The 17,651-nt window shown below is 44.0% G+C and overlaps 2 protein-coding genes and 1 long non-coding RNA gene across 3 annotated transcripts in view; 2 read left to right on the forward strand and 1 right to left on the reverse strand.

Annotated features, from left to right (window-relative positions):
• Positions 1–327: 327 nt before the first annotated feature.
• ascl1a (achaete-scute family bHLH transcription factor 1a) lies at positions 328–2,876 on the forward strand. Its single transcript, XM_085436979.1, has 2 exons — positions 328–1,955; positions 2,046–2,876. Exon 1 carries the CDS (start codon positions 938–940, stop codon positions 1,937–1,939), a length of 1,002 nt encoding a protein of 333 aa, XP_085293105.1. The 5' UTR covers positions 328–937; the 3' UTR covers positions 1,940–1,955; positions 2,046–2,876.
• Positions 2,877–4,630: 1,754 nt separating this feature from the next.
• LOC146689462 (uncharacterized) overlaps positions 4,631–17,651 on the reverse strand; it is a 66,528-nt gene continuing 53,507 nt past the window's right edge. The window contains exons 11-15 of the mRNA XM_085436175.1: positions 16,656–16,726; positions 15,340–15,450; positions 15,139–15,236; positions 10,220–10,289; positions 4,631–7,005 (exon numbers count right to left, since the gene is read on the reverse strand). Of these exons, the coding sequence (XP_085292301.1) occupies positions 6,754–7,005; positions 10,220–10,289; positions 15,139–15,236; positions 15,340–15,450; positions 16,656–16,726 (602 nt within the window). The 3' untranslated portion in view covers positions 4,631–6,753. The remainder of the gene's footprint in view (positions 7,006–10,219; positions 10,290–15,138; positions 15,237–15,339; positions 15,451–16,655; positions 16,727–17,651) is intronic.
• On the forward strand, positions 12,895–14,782 carry LOC146689463 (uncharacterized). Its single transcript, XR_014916001.1, has 2 exons — positions 12,895–13,491; positions 14,260–14,782. It is a non-coding gene; the product is annotated as an uncharacterized LOC146689463 (long non-coding RNA).

Raw genomic sequence — 17,651 nt, forward strand, 5'->3', positions numbered from 1 at the left:
ACAGAAAGTGGTTAAAGAGGGAACTCGGGTAGACAGATGTCATATTAATTATTACACCCAGCTTTGAGTGGAAGGCCCCTCGAGTAAAGTGAGTGCCCTCCCAGCCTCTGGACGACGAGCAGCAGCGGAGAGAGAGAGAGAGAGAGAGAGAGAGTCCTCACAAAACGATAATTGGACTGTGGAAGCCCGCTAACAGCGTGGATATATGTTTCAGAAAGATCAGGCAGGGCGGAGGGGCGCAGGGGGGACGCTAAATAGGACCCACGCCTCTTTTCTAAACTCTCCGGCTGGGCTTTGAAGGAGAAAGTGGAGGTGGTGTGTGTGTGTGTGTGTGTGTGTGTGTGTGTGTGTGTGTGTGTGTGTGTGTGTGTGTGTGCCTGAATGTGAATGCCACAGAAAATTTGAACTATTTATGGCAATCCCCTCTAAAGGCGCGCATGCACGGGTGCCCAGAATAAGGGGGAAGAGAAAAGAGTGCGCGCACACACACGCAAGAAGTTCACCCGCAAAAACTGAACCCCAAAACAATCCTAATTCTGTTTAGTGCGCAAAGTTGTGCGTGCATGCGCAAAGACGCGAGAGAGCGTGTTGGAGTTTGTGCGTGTTTTCTTGTTATGCACCTCTCAGTCCCGCATAGAGAGTCCAGTTACGCGCACAGACCGAGGATTTGCGCCTCCTCGTTCCGCTTGTGCGGCCGATGAGGCGCGCAAAGTGGAAAATTTTACAAAGTCCCGCAAACGAGCGGCTGTGTGTAAAGAAATGGCACAGACAGGGACCAGAATCAGGATCGGGCAGAGAGAACGTCGCACACTTCACTTTGTGAATAGATTTTATGCACAGTTTGTGTTTTCTCTCGCTCCTCTGTATTTTAGCTGACCTGTAAAAAACAAAAACAAAAAACAAACCCAAAACAAAACGCGTGACTGTCCACCTGGAAATGCATCAGACTGAGTTCGGTGTGGACTTCTATGAGTCTGTTTCACCTTCTCGTAAAAAACCCCTCTCCTCTCACTGTTTGTTTAGTGCTTCAAGTGGCACGCGTCAGGCGCGCGGCGCACCGGTACCGGGGCAGGAGCCCAAGGTGTATCCACGCGACCGGAGGGCGTGGCCAGCCCCTCAGCCACCCGTGTTGAAAAGCAGTGGCGTCTTTCTCCGAGAGCTCAGAGCAGCTTTGAGGAGCGCGAGGCAGCATCAGCGGAGCTGCGACTGCCCTCCAATAGTAGCACCCCCCCCCCCCTCCACATTGGAGCAAGTGCGCGACCAGCGGCCACAGCACGTGAACGGCACGAGCGGGACGCGCTCCCGGAATCTCTGCGATTCTTTAAAACTTCTGTTTTTTTCCCCACACGCGGGTAGGGACCTCACGACCAAAATGGAAATTAACGCGAGTCAGCAGCAGCAGCTGATGCCGCCCGCGTGCTTCTTCTCCACGCAGAGCGTCCAGCTGAGCGCGAGCGGCAGCGGGAAGTCCGCGAGCAAGCAACCGAAGCGCCCGCGCTCCTCCTCCCCGGAGCTGCTGCGCTGCAAGCGGCGGTTGAACTTCGCGGGTTTCGGCTACAGCCTGCCACAGCAGCAGCCGCACGCGGTGGCGCGCAGGAACGAGCGCGAGCGCAACCGCGTGAAGCTGGTCAACAACGGCTTCGCCACGCTGCGGGAGCACGTGCCAAACGGCGCCGCCAACAAGAAGATGAGCAAAGTGGAGACACTGCGCTCCGCCGTGGAGTACATCCGCGCGCTGCAGCAGCTGCTGGACGAGCACGACGCCGTGAGCGCGGCGTTCCAGGCGGGCGTGCTGTCGCCCGGCATGTCGCAGGGATACTCCGCGGACATGAACTCCATGGCAGGCTCCCCCGTGTCCTCCTACTCATCCGACGAGGGCTCCTATGACCCCCTAAGTCCGGAGGAGCAGGAGCTGCTGGACTTCACAAACTGGTTCTGAAGAGCATCCGTGCGAGGTAAGCGCACACGTCACCGCGCTCGTTCCAGGCACCATCGTCATTTAACTCCCGACAAACCTAACTTCCCGTTTCTCCTCCTCCTCGCAGAAATATGGATCAGCTCACTTTATTGCTCTCCTGGGCTTGGGATGGTCCCGAGGAGGAGAAGAACAAGATGGTCCTCCCCGGTCCACCTGACAGTCTCAGCAGGGTCCCGGAGCCTTAACTGAACATCAGGCCGGAGATCAGCGCCAAAGGATTAAAGGAAGACGGGTCTCCCACATGCAGCGTGGGAATCCAAACTTTCTGTGTGTCCCCTTGATAAAAAAAACAAAAACAAAAACAAAACAAAAACAAAAGAAAATGACCCTAAAGCGATTCACGCTCTCAGCACATTAAAAACTCTTCTATGCCAACCCCATCACAGTAGCACCAACTCTCTCTCAGACGCTGACTTCAGAAAAATGCTTCCAAGTCACGGATTTATTCTATAAAATTCTATATCAAACGCTCTTTTTTTTTAAGATATATTAAGATATTTTTGTATGTAAGAGATTTATAGATGTTTTGTACACATCCTTTTGTATATATTTTGTCTATATATTTGCGAAGTCGCTTCTATACCTCCTGCCTATGTAGACGTGTAGTCTATTATTCTCTGGCTGTTGTGTTCACGAGGTTCCAGAGGGAGTTTGATACTCCGATGTTTTATCCTATAGCACCGATGTGTCTTATTTAATAGCAGAACCACGTTATTGCATTATGTCATGTCACAATGATCAAAAACTTATGCAGCTATTGTCCAAACAGAGTGCAATAGCCACGCATTGTCTCTTTATACTGCCAGCTCTATATCCTCTCCACATAAGCGGAAGATAAGAAGTCTTATAACCATATTTTCTACACTCTAGTCTAAAAATAAAACGAGATGCTACTGAATTACTGTTCATGTCTTAATTTTAAAGTGTGTGTGTGTGGTGGTGTGTGTGTGTCGGGGGGGGGGGGGGGGGGGGACGACGACGACTGGGTACAGTTTTCCTTGTGTGGCCATTAAAACCAACATGAGTAGATGGAATACGTGGAGATAAAAGGGGAAGAACGCACGTTTTACGCACGATGCATTTTCTCTTTTCTTGTTTGAAGCTGAGCGCAGAGTGGCTCAACTAATTCTGTAGCCGCAGGTCTTTTACTAGAGAACTCTCACACCGCTATCTCTTTCTCCTTGGTAATACCAGCCAGCACCTTCAACCCAACAGACGCATTTTTTCACACTCGCAAAACATGCGTAAAACGCCACTTTGTCTCCATTTTAAAAACACACACATACACCTCCTCCACCACATTGATGTCGTGAAAAATAAAAATACTGCTGTGATATTTCTCTTAACAACATGACCTTAAAATGAACACACCTCTGCAGTTAATGAACCCTCGAGTGAGCTTTTCAAGCTAGTCTTCCTTAGCGTCTGTGCGCACGAAGCGGCTGGAAGGTGGATCGCCCAAGTTGTAGGATTACAATGACACTATTTCCCCCAATTCAACTCACACCGAGAAATATAATTCAAGTAAACAGGAGGCTTTAAAATTTGCAGATGGAGGGCATGACGTGAGATTGTGAACTAGAGCTCTGAGGTTTCTGCACAACTGAGTTTGACAGGTAGGGCGGAGGCTGCAGCCGGACGCGTGTCTGGTTTAATGAGTGAATGGGGTCTGAATGGTGGTCGAGTGGAGACACGGAGCTGAATTGGCTGATGGCGTGTGCCTCCTGACAGCAGCATGCCGCTGAACACACAACCACCACCTGGGAGGGGAAAAACATCCGTCAGAGTGTGGGGTTCAACATGTTGGTGTTAATGTGGGTGTTTATGCAGAAATGGCGTTAAATACATAAATAAGACACGTTTTAGTGAAATTCTTTGGAAAAACTCGTGTTTATTGTAAATATGAGCGCACAAAGGAGAGTTCGTGGACCACCAGAGGGCCTGAGAGAGAGGCAGAGGGTCCTCCTGGCTCATTCAAAAACACAAGTTATTAGAAAACTGTCTGAGTTTAGCATTAACTTGCAGACACTTCATTGTTTGTACAATAATTAATAAACAATTATAATATCTATTCACTTAATCTATTTATTAGAAGCACAGAAACAAACAGGTTTCCCCACCTCAAACACTGCCGGGCGAGGACCTGCAACACTTCAGATCAAACAGATGATACCTCTAAATTCTGTATATATTTTCTGATGTGAGTAAAATTTTCTGCCAGCTTGGAATAACTTTAAACCCGAATAAAACTTTTCCATCAGAATAGCACACGAGAAAGGTTTGATCCCACTCTTGTATGTGCAAATACATCTCTAATTTCCTCACCTCTTTCAATTTACTTCAAGACCTTTTATTTTGAAAGGCATCTTGAACTTCAATAAAAATGAGATGTGATTTTTTTTTTTAAGTTTTCAAATTTAACTTTAATTCAGTGTCTAAAAAAGTGAAGTAAGAGGCACGGCAGCCTCCAGCCAAGCACCATCACAGTTTAACAAGTAAACAATTATGATGACTGGATTAAAATAAAACATAAAACAAATAAATAAAAAAGACCTCCAACACACAACCAACAGTGAGAGGTCCCCAGACTTTGTCATGGGGCTCAGCAGTGGGGGGAAAGCCACACAGTGGTACTTTATGACTCAAGGAACCTATGGAGTGAGGAACTTTGTTTCTCTAAAGATAAAATCAATGTTTTGGATTGTTTTAAAAATATAAAACGACAACTTATGGCAAGTAGGGCAAGCCCAGAGAGTGTACACAAAATACATGTTTATTATTATAGACTGTAAATAAAAGATGCATTTAACCTTATAGATTCTATATAAAAGATGCATTTAGGCTTATGGACTTGTTGAGTGTTTTAAAACCAATCTATATGGATCTGAGCTCACTGACTAATGACCCAGTCACATGATGAACTATACTAACAACCTTCTGGAATCTGAGGAGGACCAAAATTACAAAATGAAAATCAAGTTGTTTTAAGTAAGACAAAACAAGTGACTGAGCCCAGGAAGTCCACAGGAAAGTGTTTATTAGAGTGAAGGGATGGATGCTGAAAGTTAATGTTTACTTTTTTATCATTTAGCTGTATTTATTTAGCAGGAACAATGGACAGTACATAATACAAAGCTACTTTCCTCCTGTAGTCTCTGGTAAGAAGACCCTAAGCTCACCTGCAGCCACATTTTCAAACTAGATGGAGTTCAAAACATGCATCTAAAGAGTCACAATAAAAGCAGTTTTGACTGTTTTCTCTGGTGACATAGAGCTTACAAAGGTTTGCTGCCTGTCACAGCTCATTATGTTTCCCTCAGCGGCAGTCTGTCAAGCGTGCACAAGCGGCAGGAGAGCGCGGCCATATCTAATTGGCAAAGCTTAGGCAAAACAAAGGCTCAAACCACATCAGTTGAGTATCTTAGCGAACATCATTCATCAGTGTTGATTAAGTTGGACTGAACTGGACGGTAGCCAATAGCTCTGCTGCGCTGCTGCATTTTTCTCAAATGTTTTTGTGTCTTTTTTTTTTTTTAATAAACTCCACAACAATGAACACTTGTTACATGAATCAGAGCGTCAGACTCTGAAACTACAGCAGCCACAGAAGATTTCAGGACCACAGACAGCACTTTACTGCTCTGTGACGTGATCCACATGCCTCAGAGAAACGACAGAGGCTGGAAACAGAACATACTCAGCACACGTGTGACGTAAAGGACATGCGCACAGGAAGAGACCAGCAGCAATGTGACCACCTGAGACTGTGCGATGCCAATAAAATTCAGCTACTCGTACAGATGAGAGATGGAGTGGGAAGTGCAGAGTAAATTCATTTCTATTTTCAGGGAATTGAAATGACTGCTAAAGGGAGCGCAGTGCAAACAAAGTGTAAAATGTAACGTGGATATAAACACACACACACACACATGCTGCAGAGCGTTTACATTATTAATGCAGAAAAAAATAAAGGAGACAATAAAAATCTGACTCCTTGACAGAAGATAACTGATGGTTTCACAACTGTATTTCCATGGTTTATTCATTAATTGAACTATAAAAGGTCAAAAACATTTTGGCTTCCAAAATCTTGACTCTTGTTTATATTCAAAGTATTCATATGGAAATATGTGTTTACACAGCTGTCGAGGAGAGAGATTGTTTGAACATTACCCCACAGAAGTCCCTAAGGGATCGTCAGTCTAATGATCGACTTATCTTTTATCAGTGTGTCATAAACATCCAGTGTAATTTCTGTTCTGGTGGCTTTTATCACCAAGGCTTCTGTTATTTTTTTAATGTCCAACAACAAACACTTGTCTCTGATAGTCTGTTAAATTATTAAAAATCCTGTATTCATAGTTTTTATCATTAGAATGTGAAAGCATTCTTTCAGCGAGTTCGTCTTTAAGATCTAAATATCTAATTGCATAAATATTAGTGCTTATTTATATATATACATTTTATGAAACCCAAACTAATGCTGAATGTCTAATTTAGAGCAATTTAAAATGAAAGAAATAAGTTTCAGGTGCAGCGGAGATAGCAAGGTATAATGGTTTCTTCCACTCTAAACTCAGTCTTGCTGGTTGTTACCAGCAAATTTAAAGGTTGAAGCTAGAAGTGAAATGTAACAAAGTTGCATAATTTAAAAGAAATACTTTGTATCTCCACTACAAATGTCCTTTTTAAAATCATTTTTCTGTTTGTCACATGTCGTCTTTTCATACAAGCAGACGTGGCTCAGCTGAGATGTCATCCACAGAGTGCTGAGGTCAAAGGTTGCTGGAGTCATCAAAAGGGTTGGAAATCACCGACTTGTGAATGAGCATGAAGAGGGGCAGGTAGGCCAAGAAGTCCAGCAGGTCCAGAGGAGGAATGTGCTGCAGCTCCAGTCTGACGGCCACCTCCTGATCCAGGTGGATGCCCCCGGCCTTCAGCTCCAGCAGCAGCTGCTCTGCGCTGATGAAGCCCTTCTGAGCACCCGCATCGCCCTGCTGGTCCTCCAGGAGGAACAGGAAAAGTTGCTGCAGGAGTTAATAACAATCATAGTTTTTGACATGACCTCAAACATGGAAAACTGGCTCTGGTCTTGCTCTTTGAACCACTTCAATTCAATTCAATTCAATTCAATTCAATTCAATTCAATTCAATTCAATTCAATTCAATTTTATTTATATGGGCAGCACGGTGGCACGGTGGTTAGCACTGTTGCCGCACAGCAAGAAGTTCCTGAGTTCAATTCCACCATCAGGCCGGGGTCTTTCTGTGTGGAGTTTGCATGTTCTCCCCGTGTTTGCGTGGGTTCTCTCCGGGTACTCCGGCTTCCTCCCACCGTCCAAAGACATGCAGCTTGTGGGGATAGGTTAATTGATTAATCCAAATTGTCACTAGGTGTGACTGTGCGAGTGAATGTGAGTGTGAATGGTTGTCTGTCCCTGTGTGTTAGCCCTGCGACAGACTGGCGACCTGTCCAGGGTGTACCCCGCCTTTCGCCCTATGACAGCTGGGATAGGCTCCAGCGCCCCCCGCGACCCTGAAAAGGATAAGCGGAAGCGAATGGATGGATGGATGGATAGATAGCGCCAAATCACAACAAAAGTCGCCTCAAGGCGCTTCATAGGTACAGAGAAAAACCCAACAATCATATGACCCCCTATAAGCAAGCACTTTGGCGACAGTGGGAAGGAAAAACTCCCTTTTAACAGGAAGAAACCTCCGGCAGAACCAGGCTCAGGGAGGGGCGGCCATCTGCTGCGACCGTTTGGGGTGAGAGAAGGAAGACAGGTTAAAAGACATGCTGTGGAAGAGAGACAGAGGTTAATAACAGATATGATTCAATGCAGAGAGGTCTGTTAATACATAGTGAGTGAGAAAGGTGACTGGAAAGGAAAAACTCAATGCATCATGGGAATCCCCCGGCAGCCTACGTCTATTGCAGCATAACTAAGGGAGGATTCAGGGTCACCTGGTCCAGCCCTAACTATATGCTTTAGCAAAAAGGAAAGTTTTAAGCTTAATCTTAAAAGTAGAGATAGTGTCTGTCTCCCGAATCCAAACTGGAAGCTGGTTCCACAGAAGAGGGGCCTGAAAACTGAAGGCTCTCCCTCCCATTCTACTTTTAAATACTCTAGGAACAACAAGTAGGCCTGCAGAACAAGAGCGAAGTACTCTAATAGGGTGATATGGTACTACAAGGTCATTGAGATAAGATGGGGCCTGATTATTTAAGACCTTGTATGTGAGGAGCAGGATTTTGAATTCAATTCTGGATTTAACAGGAAGCCAATGAAGGGAAGCCAAAACAGGAGAAATATGCTCTCTCTTTCTAGTCCCTGTCAGTACTCTTGCTGCAGCATTTTGGATTAGCTGAAGGCTTTTCAGTGAGTTTTTTGGACATCCTGATAATAATGAATTACAATAGTCCAGCCTGGAAGTAATAAATGCATGAACTAGTTTCTCAGCATCACTCTGAGACAGGATATTTCTAACTTTAGAGATGTTGCGCAAATGGAAGAAAGCAGTCTTACATATTTGTTTAATATGTGCGATGAAGGACATGTCCTGGTCAAAAATGACTCCAAGGTTCCTCACAGCGTTACTGGAGGCCAAGGTAATGCCATCCAGAGTAAGAATCTGGTTAGATACCATATTTCTAGGCTTTTCAGGGCCGAGTACAATAACCTCAGTTTTATCTGAATTAAGAAGCAGAAAGTTAGCGGCCATCCAGGTCTTTATGTCTTTAGGACATTCCTGCAGTTTAACTAATTGGTGTGTGTTATCTGGCTTCATGGACAGATAGAGCTGGGTGTCATCTGCATAGCAGTGAAAATGTATGCTATGTCTTCTAATGATGCTGCCTAAGGGAAGCATGTATAATGTAAACAGAATTGGTCCTAGCACTGAACCCTGTGGAACTCCATAATTAATCTCAGTGTGTGAAGAGGACTCTCCATTTACATGCACAAATTGGAGTCTATTAGATAGATATGATACAAACCACTGCAGCGTAGTACCTGTAATACCTACAGCATGTTCTAATCGTTCTAATAGGATATTATGGTCGACAGTATCGAATGCTACACTAAGGTCTAGCAGGACAAGCACAGAGATGAGTCCACTGTCCGAGGCCATAAGAAGATCATTTGTAACCTTCACTAAAGCTGTTTCTGTGCTGTGATGAACTCTGAAACCTGACTGAAACTCTTCAAATAAACCATTCCTCTGCAGATGATCTGTTAGCTGTTTGACAACTACTCTTTCAAGGATTTTTGATATGAAAGGAAGGTTGGAGATTGGCCTATAATTAGCTAAGACTGCTGGGTCTAGAGATGGCTTTTTGAGTAAAGGTTTAACTACAGCCAGTCTGGCTCAGTGGCTCTTCTCTCGCTGGCTATTTGGGTTCTGGCAGAGCTTCGCAGAATGCCCAAGTAAATTTCTGCTGTTTTACAGAGTACACTTGTGTGTTGTTATTGTGTGTGTGCTCTTTAGGGAAGCCTCAGATTACCACAGGCTGTTTCTAGTCTTTTTTGAGTGCACCTGTTTGCACAGTTAATGCAGTCAAGGTACTAATTGTCAGACGCGGAGGCGGAGTAGGGGTGGGAGGGTTATAATCCCTCTGGCAAACACCCATTGCTGCTGCCCCCCCCCCAACTTCTCCAGTTAACAACCCTATCCCTAACAGCTCTGTAATTACGAAGCCTCCCCTACCTGGCCAGGGGCTCAGTTTCCAAACCCATGGCTGCAGGCTTTCATGTTCCTCCTGCCTTTCTATTGCTCAGTACTTCCTTCTGTGACTGAGTACTGGGCCAGCTGGTAGATCCATCCTGGTCCATCTAAGATGAGCCGTGTGTCTCAGGCTGATTACAGGGCTGGGCGGAGTGGACGGCATGTTCACTGCTGGGCACTTTAATGAGATTAAGGCTGTGCTAATCTATGAAAAGGGAAAGGCACCCCTCTCTTTCTCTCCCTGACTTGCTTCCCTCATTTCTATGCATGAGGGGTGAGTGCCTCTCATAAAAAAAGCTTGCTGTATAAAGGATGCCTTGGAATTACTCTTCAAAGTGTTTGCCAGCATTTATTTCATTATAATTATACCAGCGAGGCCATGAAAAGAGGCGGGGACGGCTTGTGTGGAATAAATGTGACTAATGTGTGAGTTAATCTGATGTTGCATTGAGGGCACATCATGAAAACAAACTCCAGAGTGTAAACATGAGGCAAAGGAAGCTTTCACTGCACCTTAGCTTTGAAGAGTCTCACTTCCAAGGATCGGAAGTCCATGCTGCTGATTAGCGATCGCATAAACTCGCTGAAAGGAAAAAGCAAAAATAAGAACATGAGCTGAAAACTTTTCAAGGTTTAATTCTACCTGTAGAGAAGTCACATCCAGAATATCTTCACTTTTAAACTCATGTTTCCAAGTCCAAAGTGAGATTACCCCGATGATGTAATCAGGGTATTTTTCAGGCTTTGGGAAACTCCCGAAAGAGAGGAGCTACGTTTATATCTTTATAAAGCTATAAAGTGAAATCACAACGGATCTGAGAGCTGCTTTGAAATAAGGCTTTACTGCCAGTCAGATAAATTCACAATTAAAATGTGATTTCTTAAACGTTACTTGTCTTAAAAGTAGTGCAGTACGTTACTTAATTACTCACCGGAAAAAGTAATTGTTGCATTACTTTGGCATTATTCTATAACATGACCTGAAATACATTGCTACACAATTACCAGCTAACAACATAAACCTGAGGCTACAGTCCCACATACTGACATAAATCCCTATCCTAATGAGGACACACAAGATCCAATGCAAAGCTGGAAACGAGCCCAAAGAGCCACAGTGATTCTAGCCGGTTCCAGAGAACAGGAGCTGGCGAACACTCAGTGTTGAGTAAATGTAACACGAGTAACAACACAATTAACTGTAATGTAATTAATGAAGTTAGTACAATTTAGCTACATTACTACTGACAAATGTAATGTGATTACAGTAACATATTAGTTTGGAATGTGTTACACCCAGCACCGGTTACAACACTGCAGATCATTAAAACAAGATTTACACCCATGAGCGCAAAAGTAACAATCCCAGAAATGTTTGTAATGTTCAATGCCTAACGTGCGCTGTTTGTGTGTATAGAATTGTTTATTATTCTTTTTAAATAAGAGGGGAAAAAACACAAGTAGTTTACTGGCCTAAAGATTAAAAACATAAAAAAGACCCTAAATAATCCCATACACAATACAAGCTACCAAACTGTATGACACACACTTATACAACGTGTGGATGCACATCATTTAGTTCATAGAACATCTGCTTTTTTTTTTTAGAGCTATTTATAACCTTATTTTCATTTTTTAAATTTATTGTTTAAATGCATTTATTTATTTGTTTGTCAAGTCATTTGTATTTCTGCAGCCCAAACTCACATGTAAAGGTTTCATGGTTTTCAGAGACACATGTTTAACTGTTTAACATCGAGTGTATAATATCTGATACATGAGGTTTATTTTGGCATTATTTCAGCCCAGCGTCAGACTGGCGACCTGTCCAGAGTGTACCCCACCTCTCGCCCTGTGGTAGCTGGGATGGACTCCAAACCCCCCCCCCCCGATTCTGATAAGGTTTAGAGAATGGATGGATGGATGACAGTTATTTCATGGTTCAGGCTTTACAGAGTTAAAAAGAGACACATAAAAAAACTCCCTAATGTTTTGAAACAGATAAAAACAACATATTATTTTAAAATTTGGAAAATTCCTACATCTAACCAAACCGAATAGTGTCTGAAATATGTTTTTCCAACAGAGCTTATTTTTTGCAATAACTGAAAAAAAAAAGAAGAAATATGATCAACTTTTTGCAGAGGAAACCAGATTAGGGTTAAGTTTATTTACACATTTCCAGTTTGTATAGTTTTGCTATTTGATTGCAAACCTGTTCTGATTTCATAATACAGACACAAAGTGGCTCCATGAGCCTCCATAGCACGCTGCACTAATTCTTTTATTGACTAAGTCATGAAGTGTAAAAGAAGAGAGCAGCTGGCCTTTAAGGACAAACGGGATTGTTGTGAATACAAATAATTGTGGTCATGTAATTGCTCCAAAAATAGGAAAAACTTTGGCGGCATTTTTTGGCGGGTTTGTCCTGTGCGACGTCGTGTTTACAGGAGACGTGATGGTAAAATGTTCTGAGTCCATTGTGGTTGTTCACAGTAGCCAAACAATGCGTGGGCAAACGGGGACACCCCGCCACAGTAACGGATAAAACTGCTCTGGTTTTGAGTCCGTGTGGAGGTTTGGGGAGGGGTGTCAGCGACCGGACGCACACTCTGCAGCAATGTGACAAGTCGCAGACCGGCACAATCTAGGTCTGCTCGGATAATTAGAGGGAGACTGGTCCGATTATGTGGGCACAGGCCTCTCCTGTCCAGCGTGTGGCACAGCGACGGCCGTCCCTTCTCTAACGAGCGCCCAGTGTTAATGAGCCCCTCCTCGCCGAGCGCTCAATGGCCTGTTAGACCAAAGAATGGCTGAGCACCAGGCCATCGAGTGCAGTGCACGCCTGAGTGCTCCCAGCTCCATGATTGGCCCTTGTCCTCCAACCACGGTGCAGGCAGGGGCTTGATGGGGATGAAGAGAGACAGGGCAGCTAATGATTATTAATTGCACTTGGTTTGCAGTAAAAGAGTCCAAATGCTGGTGCGCTAAGGACACTGGCGTGATAATGGCTCGCGTAAATGAGGGGCGAGGGGACCGATGATGGACTGCAGGGAGGATAATAGCAGCCTAACCCATTTTCTTTTGTCGGACCTCCTCCGGCACCCCGCTGTGGCCAGCACAGCAGACTTCTCGCTTGCGTAATACTCCCCAAATTTTGGCGGTCCCCTCGCTGGGGAGCTGGCGAAGCAGGAGGTGAAGGGATGCAAACATATCCTGACCTAGTTCGACTTGACAGAGTTGAGGGTTGTTTTGGGATATTCTGAGCAGGCTGACGGGTGATGGGAAACTCTATCAGACAGTTTACGTAGTGGGGAGATCGTCAGCGTGAGCTTCCAGCGAAAGCACGAGGATGAGCCGGCTCCGCTCGATGCCGTTCGGGAATTCTGCATGGTAATGTGCTTCCCGTCAGACCACGTGATGCTGCCTGAGGGAATGTGGCGCTGTGTGAGGTGGACTTGTGAGGAAGCACAATGCCACACAGGGACAGATGGCCTGAGTCAAGGGCCAAAACAGGAGAGCACAGAGAGGGTGAGAGGGAGGCAAAAAGAGAGCCGGAGAGACGAGAGACACGAGAGGGGAGGACAGTTAAAGATGAAAAGAAAAGAGGAGAGCAAACGGGGGAGGAGGGTGTAATTACTGTGCCGTTAAACTGCAAGAAACATCTATGAACATGAGGGAGCCGCCTCCTCTAAGCCCTTCATGATCAGAAAGGCTGATTGTGTAACTACTGTTGCAGCTCATTTCGAAGCTAGGATTACAGACAACAGGATTAAGTGAAACAGGTAAGAGGATCAGCTGAGTTCAGTTGGGATGAGACGGCAGAAGGATGCTATTGTTTTCTCCTTGTTTAGGAGGTGGCGATAGGAGCGCTGATCTCCTCTCTTCTTATCATTTAAATTGCAGAAAGGAGTTCTGTGAAAAGAGGTTTAATATGGACATTCATTATCATTACTATAATTGCCTCTATAGAGCGCAGACACCCTGGGCTTTCTGTGCCAGCGAGGCAGCCAGTCTACAGGCCTCCTCTAATGCACCACACAAAGGGGCTGGCCGTAAATCAGAGGACCCGTGACCCTGGCCCCGTACTCGCTGAGAGGGAGCTCTCACTCTGGGGTGAAGGTTTTGGGTGCAGGCCTTGACCTTCGGGGACCTCTGGTGCTGGCTTGGCTCCACACTCTCCTGTGTGTAGGAAGCTATAGAGCCCGGGGCAGCGAGAGATCGCTGTGTGTGGGAATCTGCGACATATGGGGCACAATGCAGAGACACAAGGACGCGGAGGCCGAGCGCCGCCCGAGCAGGGTTCAGGGTTCGGTTATTTTCACGATCTGTTCGCCTGCTAATTCTTTTTTCTCCCGTTTACGCCGTGAAAAGTGAGAAAGGAGTGAAAACACCTGATATCTTTTTGGCTAAAAACACAGACACACAGCGAGCAGCCCCTGGATTGTAGAGCGTTTGATATGAGGAGAATTTTTTTGTTTTGTTTTGTTTCAGGGTTGTTTTAAATAAATTAATTAATAAATTGTTGAATTTTTTTCATGTATTAATTGCAGACCAGCTCCACAGTGGAGCTCTTTAGGAACGGGAGAAGCACGAAAAAACATCAGAGATCCAAAAAGCAGCATGAGAAGCCCAGAAAGTGTCTGAAGTGGACACCTTCAAGCACCAACAACAGCACACGTGAGAGTAACACACAGAACGGTCGTTTGTGACACAGTAGTCGACGGTCCATGTAGGCAACGACCCCAGAGTGAGTGTATGAAGACCCCTCTTACAAGAAAAGAGCCAAAGCTTGAGTTTCGAAAGCTAAAACCAGTTGAGCAGACTTGCTTCACGGCCACAGTGCAGTCAGTGTTTCCTGTGATGCACTCATTGGTCATCTTTGTAATAAAACCTAAAGACTAAAAGAAAGAGTAGCGTGTGCCTTCATTAGCACAGGGATTTGTGTCACGGTGTGGCTGTAATGTTAGTTTTATACTGTTTATTTGGTAATTATATAACTTTTACTCTCTTTAAGGAGGCAATGCATTACTTTTTTAAAGTAATACAACACAGCTCTTTAAATAAAGTTTTTAACTCTTTTACAGCTTTTGCATCATTTTTCTAGCTGTTTTCTTCCAAATTAATGGATATATATGATATCTAACTTTTTCATGGTAAGATAAGTTTGAATTAAGTCAAATTCTGGTGACTATTCAACATTGGTTTCAGCCCTTAAGGGCAAAGTGCACAGTTATCACATCCAGACTCGAAACCTTGACCTCTAAAGTCGTATAAAACATTTCTAAAAAGGTAAAGTGGATCAAAGAGAGTCCCACACACGATGGCAAAATCACTGGAACAAACTTGCATACACAGTCTTATTCTTATTTATGGGAGGTCAGCGACTCCTCCTCCGGCTTCTCTGAGGGGTGTGTTAGTTGGTCACTTACTCCATGGATGCAATTTTCTGTGCCAGGCTTGCAATTACAGCAAACAGCCTCAGGTCCACGAGCCCATCTGTCACTCTGAAGTCCACCATCTCCAGGATCTGAAAAATAAGAAAGAAAAGAAATCCAAAAAGCAAACCCATGCAACTGTTAAAGCGTCGTGAATGTGTGATGTGAGCGTGTGCAGGCAAAGCGAAGACCCACCCTGTAGACGTAGATCTCTTCCTCTTCGGAAAGCAGCTCAGGAGGGATGATGTTTTTAAGAGCGAGGAGGACCTGCAGACAGGAGATGTAGCCATCACCGTCACTGTCCTCCTGCAAAAGAAGACTGCCATTACCATCTTTAACTTAAAGGATTAAACAGGGAAAAATGCTGGGTACTATATAAAGAAACAACAGAAAGTTGTGATAGATGATTAAAATCTGTAGCTTGACCTTTACTTTCTTTATTATGTTTGGAAATAAATCCATCCAGTTTGAGGATGATTGGATTAACTGATTAATTAAAAGCCAACTAATTGTCAACCTTACTACCATCAGTGGGAAAAATTACATTATTACTAAAAGGAAGTTCAACAAATTACAGTGAAAGAAAGAGAATATACTAAAGAATAAAGGTGAATATAAAACCTGAATCACGCAGGACTAGAGGAAAACGTGTATTCCCCAACTAGTTGGAGAGTGGTTGCTCGAGGTTACACCACCAGATTTGTTGGTAGCAGATTGCCTCTAGTTTGCATGAATGATGCCAACTTGTCGTCTTTTCAGTAGTGAAACTTCAAAACGCAAACTGGAAACAGAAACATTTTGCCTTCAAACTAAAAACTGCGCTTTTTAAAACATGTTGGTTGTGGCGGTAAGGTAGAACTTTTAGTTTGAAGGGAAAAAGACTCCAGGTTGCCTCATACTTTTTCACATTTCACTACTGCTTGGCGAGTAGTTGTCAACTGTTTGCAGACAAGTCGCCGTTTTCCATGCTAACCACCAAAGCAATCACTAGCATAGAAGGCTTTTGGTGCTTTCACCTAGTAACAACCAGCAAAATCCAGCAACCACTCGGCAACCAGTTGCAGAGCATAGTGGTTAAAGTGGAAAAAACGATAAATATTTTACAAAAAAGCAAAACAAAAACTCAAAACTTGAGATTTAAAGTCTTTTCTTTTGACTTTTCGTTTCGACCCTTGGAAATATTGTAGGAATCCAACCAAGGTGTGAATTATCACATTAATTAACTAGCAGAATCTTTTCTTAAGGCTGAAATCTGTTTCAACCTTCTTTTAATACTCATTGGTTTTCTTTGTTGACTGTGATTGTGAACTGGAAAAAAGTGATTTTTCTTAAATTCTTAAATTCTGAGATAAACATTTTTACAGTTTTCCTAAATTTTGCAAGCCATTGCTACTGTTAGGAGAAAAAAAGTCTGTATTTCTGGGAGGGAGAGCAGCAAATTACAGTGAGTGAAACAGAATATCCTAAAAGAAAAAGGGGAATATAAAGGGTTTAAATCCCTTTTCACTTACTGCTTCAAAAGCCCTTTTGTACTCGGCCAGCTTCTCCTGACTGAAAATGCAGTACTTTGCCAAAAAGTCGACTGGAAAGAGAAGAAACCAAAGGCAAAAGTTGAGAGCTAGGGGAAGCCATGTTAACTGTACTCTTAGACATACTAAATTTCAGACGGTGAATTCATCATCTTTATGTGTGATAGTCAAAAGAAACATGCAGCTCGAGTAACAACGTCAGGCTTCTCACGGTGTGTGCATGTGTGTGTGTGCAGAGTGGATTAGGGCAATATTTCTCTCCTCTGGTCGCACCGGGGTCAGGGAGGGGGGACAATACGGGGCGAGAGGTTCACAGGACGTCCAGTTGACCAAGATCGGGGAGGAGGGAGCGAAGGAGGGGAGGAAGGGGGTCAGAGTGGCACTTGGCTGCTGGGTCTTTATATGAAGACAGAAAGTGAGATGAATAGATGCAGCGGTCAAGGCCTCGAAATGAACGGCACTGCTGTGGTTGAATAGGGAAAAGGTTTTTCCTGAGTTTGAGTATATTAGAGGGAAATATTAGCATTTGTATTAAATCATTTCTACTTAGGAAAAACACTAACCCTAGGGGTTCGGTGAGTCGGTCTCAGGGGTTCGGCAGAACCTCCGCCGTGACATGCACGGCTCATTTTGTACACCAGTAAAAAACATATCTATGTCTTGAATTTGAAAAAAATCACATTTTATTTTTCACTAAAGAGGGGTTCAGTGAATGCGCATATGAAACTGGTGGGCTTCAGTACCCCCAACAAGGTTAAGAACCACTGGCCTAGACTCACCACTTTTCTGAGGTTTCTGTGATAGCAAACTTTTCTGCTTTCTATTTTTAAATTTCTTCTATTTTAAGGACTTAAAAACAAAACAAAAAAAAAACACTGTTTCCAGATGTGTTCGAAGATCAAAGGCATAACATTTAACTCTGGTGATGTCAACTTGTGTTGTTTACAACTTCAGTTCTATTTCTTCATTTTAAAAAAT

Source organism: Copadichromis virginalis, linkage group LG17 (genome assembly GCF_057382275.1).
Source record: "Copadichromis virginalis isolate Kocher_CV1m ecotype Utaka linkage group LG17, C_Virginalis_male_GT1.1, whole genome shotgun sequence".
Taxonomy (NCBI): domain Eukaryota; kingdom Metazoa; phylum Chordata; class Actinopteri; order Cichliformes; family Cichlidae; genus Copadichromis; species Copadichromis virginalis.